The 1,952-nt window shown below is 51.8% G+C and overlaps 1 protein-coding gene across 1 annotated transcript; it reads left to right on the top strand.

Moving 5' to 3' along the window:
* Positions 1-634: 634 nt before the first annotated feature.
* Positions 635-856, top strand: IUM83_17614 (importin-like protein; the record flags this gene model as incomplete). Its single annotated transcript, XM_067942576.1, has 1 exon — positions 635-856. The coding sequence occupies one exon, from the start codon at positions 635-637 to the stop codon at positions 854-856; it is 222 nt and encodes a 73-aa protein (XP_067779949.1).
* Positions 857-1,952: the final 1,096 nt, after the last annotated feature.

The following is a 1,952-nucleotide window of genomic DNA, read 5'->3' as shown; positions in this document are numbered from 1 at the left end:
ACGCTGCCGTGACGCGCCTCCACCTTCGTTTAATTGAGAGTGTGTGATTGAGGCTTGGTAGTCGAGTGAGTAATTGGAAGGAAATCCGAAAGTGAGCTCGATTTAGGTTAGTGTCTTTGCCAGCTAGCTGTCCCTACTGTATGCAATGTTCCTAGTAGGTGAGGCTTGTAGATGTGGTCCAAACGATCTTGGCCGCGGTCCAAACGAAGTTGCCAGTCGTAAGACTGATCCGCCTAGTCACGGCTGCGGCTCGAAACGGTTGACTCAACACGTGCAAATCATAAGCACCCAAATCGAAGTTGTCGTCCAATCACATTCCAGTATCAGCGATAGTCCAGCCACTCAGGTTGCGAGAACCCCCGGTGGCACGTGCCAGCACGCGCAGGCCTTCTGCCTCGCGGTAGGGATCCAGTCGATCAGACAGCGAAGTGCAATCTCAACACGTTTGCGGTGCCTTTTCCAAATGTTGACATGCGAATTGAAAGGCCCCTTCTCACACGCAGAATCGCCGCGTCCATGCACTCAAAGGGTCCTGCTGCAACCCTTTGTTCATTGCCAATGGTGCTGTCACCGATTCCCGGGCGCGAGGATTCACACGTGGAGTGCGCCCGAGGTCACATGTGACTTCTGCGAGATGATCCGGACCGCCAACAACACTGATTGCGTAGGCAGTGAAGGAGTGCCTTGGGGAGGACTGCCAGAGGAATCCGTGGAGAAGAAGACCTACAACACCATTAAGGCAATGAGCGCCCGTATTGATCCTGTTGTGATGATGGACCACATGTTTGAGCTCATGCGTCTCACCAAGGCTGTTTGTGTCCACGAGCACGTTTGCCAGGTAGTTGACGAGGAGTAGGGCGACTAGGTACTTGAAAGTACTTCGGAGCTGATTGGCGTACGTGCCAAAAGCTACGGCGAGCACATCCTAGCTACGTCCCAGGATCTGTTCCCTTCGCTTTACTTGTGTTCACCACGAGCCTTCGAGCTGTGTGTGACCGTGATACTGCTGTGGGCTGCTTCGCGAGATCTGTTCTGGCGGTCTGGCCTTTGTCGAGACTGTAGTGCTGAAGTGAATTGGAGAAATACGTTCTGAAGGCCAACATCGCTTTCTGCATAGATCAGAGGTGATATGCTGTTCAGCGCTTACGAGCAGACGCAGCGGGCTCTGCGGCCGCTGTTCGAGTGTGCTGGCAACGATGAGGTGGTGGTGGACAACGCATGCGCTGCTTTCGCGCTTACGATCCTTGCTGGTGCTGGGAACCTGCTGTGCTTTTCGTGTTCCTGGGTGCTCTGCCTCTGAAGGCTGACATGGATAAGGGACCTGTGTGCTTCCGTTTCCCGGACGGCCTAGTCAGCTCGCTTGAACCCTGTGGCGCTGAACCTGATACCGCAGGTCCCCGATGTGTACGCTACGGCTCTGGGCTCCACATCTAGCGAGGAGGAGACCCAGTCAGAGCTGAAGGTGTGCGTGGACTGATTTCTGCCTACGTGGACCAAATGAACGAGTTCACCGCGCAGATGAGCCCCGACGCCCCGACTGCTCTCAGCTGGGCACCGAATTAAGCGGAGACGATCTTTCAGACGTAGGTAGCGTGAAGTGGTGCCATTGAGATCGCTTCAAATTTGGATTCATTGATAATTAATTTTTGGTAGGTAGGTAAATAGTGGCGAATATGTATAGAGTTTTTTCCACAATAATGTGTGCTTACGACTGTATCATAGTAGCATTTGTCGTGAACCATGAACACATTATTTTTTTCTTTACGATACAAAGACACAAGAATCATGTGAATTCACATCATTTTGATTATGTAAAACAATTAGTGAGGCCCTCTAGTCAACCGAAGTCATCTACACGCAATATAAATAGTTCTAAGTGGAGCTCACTCGTCAAGCTTAATGCCGCACTTCACTGAAGACAAGCGTGATCGTCTCCGTTCCTGCTCTTTCGG

This window comes from Phytophthora cinnamomi, assembly GCF_018691715.1.
Source record: "Phytophthora cinnamomi strain GKB4 chromosome Unknown Contig131, whole genome shotgun sequence".
NCBI lineage: Eukaryota > Oomycota > Peronosporomycetes > Peronosporales > Peronosporaceae > Phytophthora > Phytophthora cinnamomi.
This window is presented reverse-complemented; position numbering and strand designations above follow the sequence as displayed.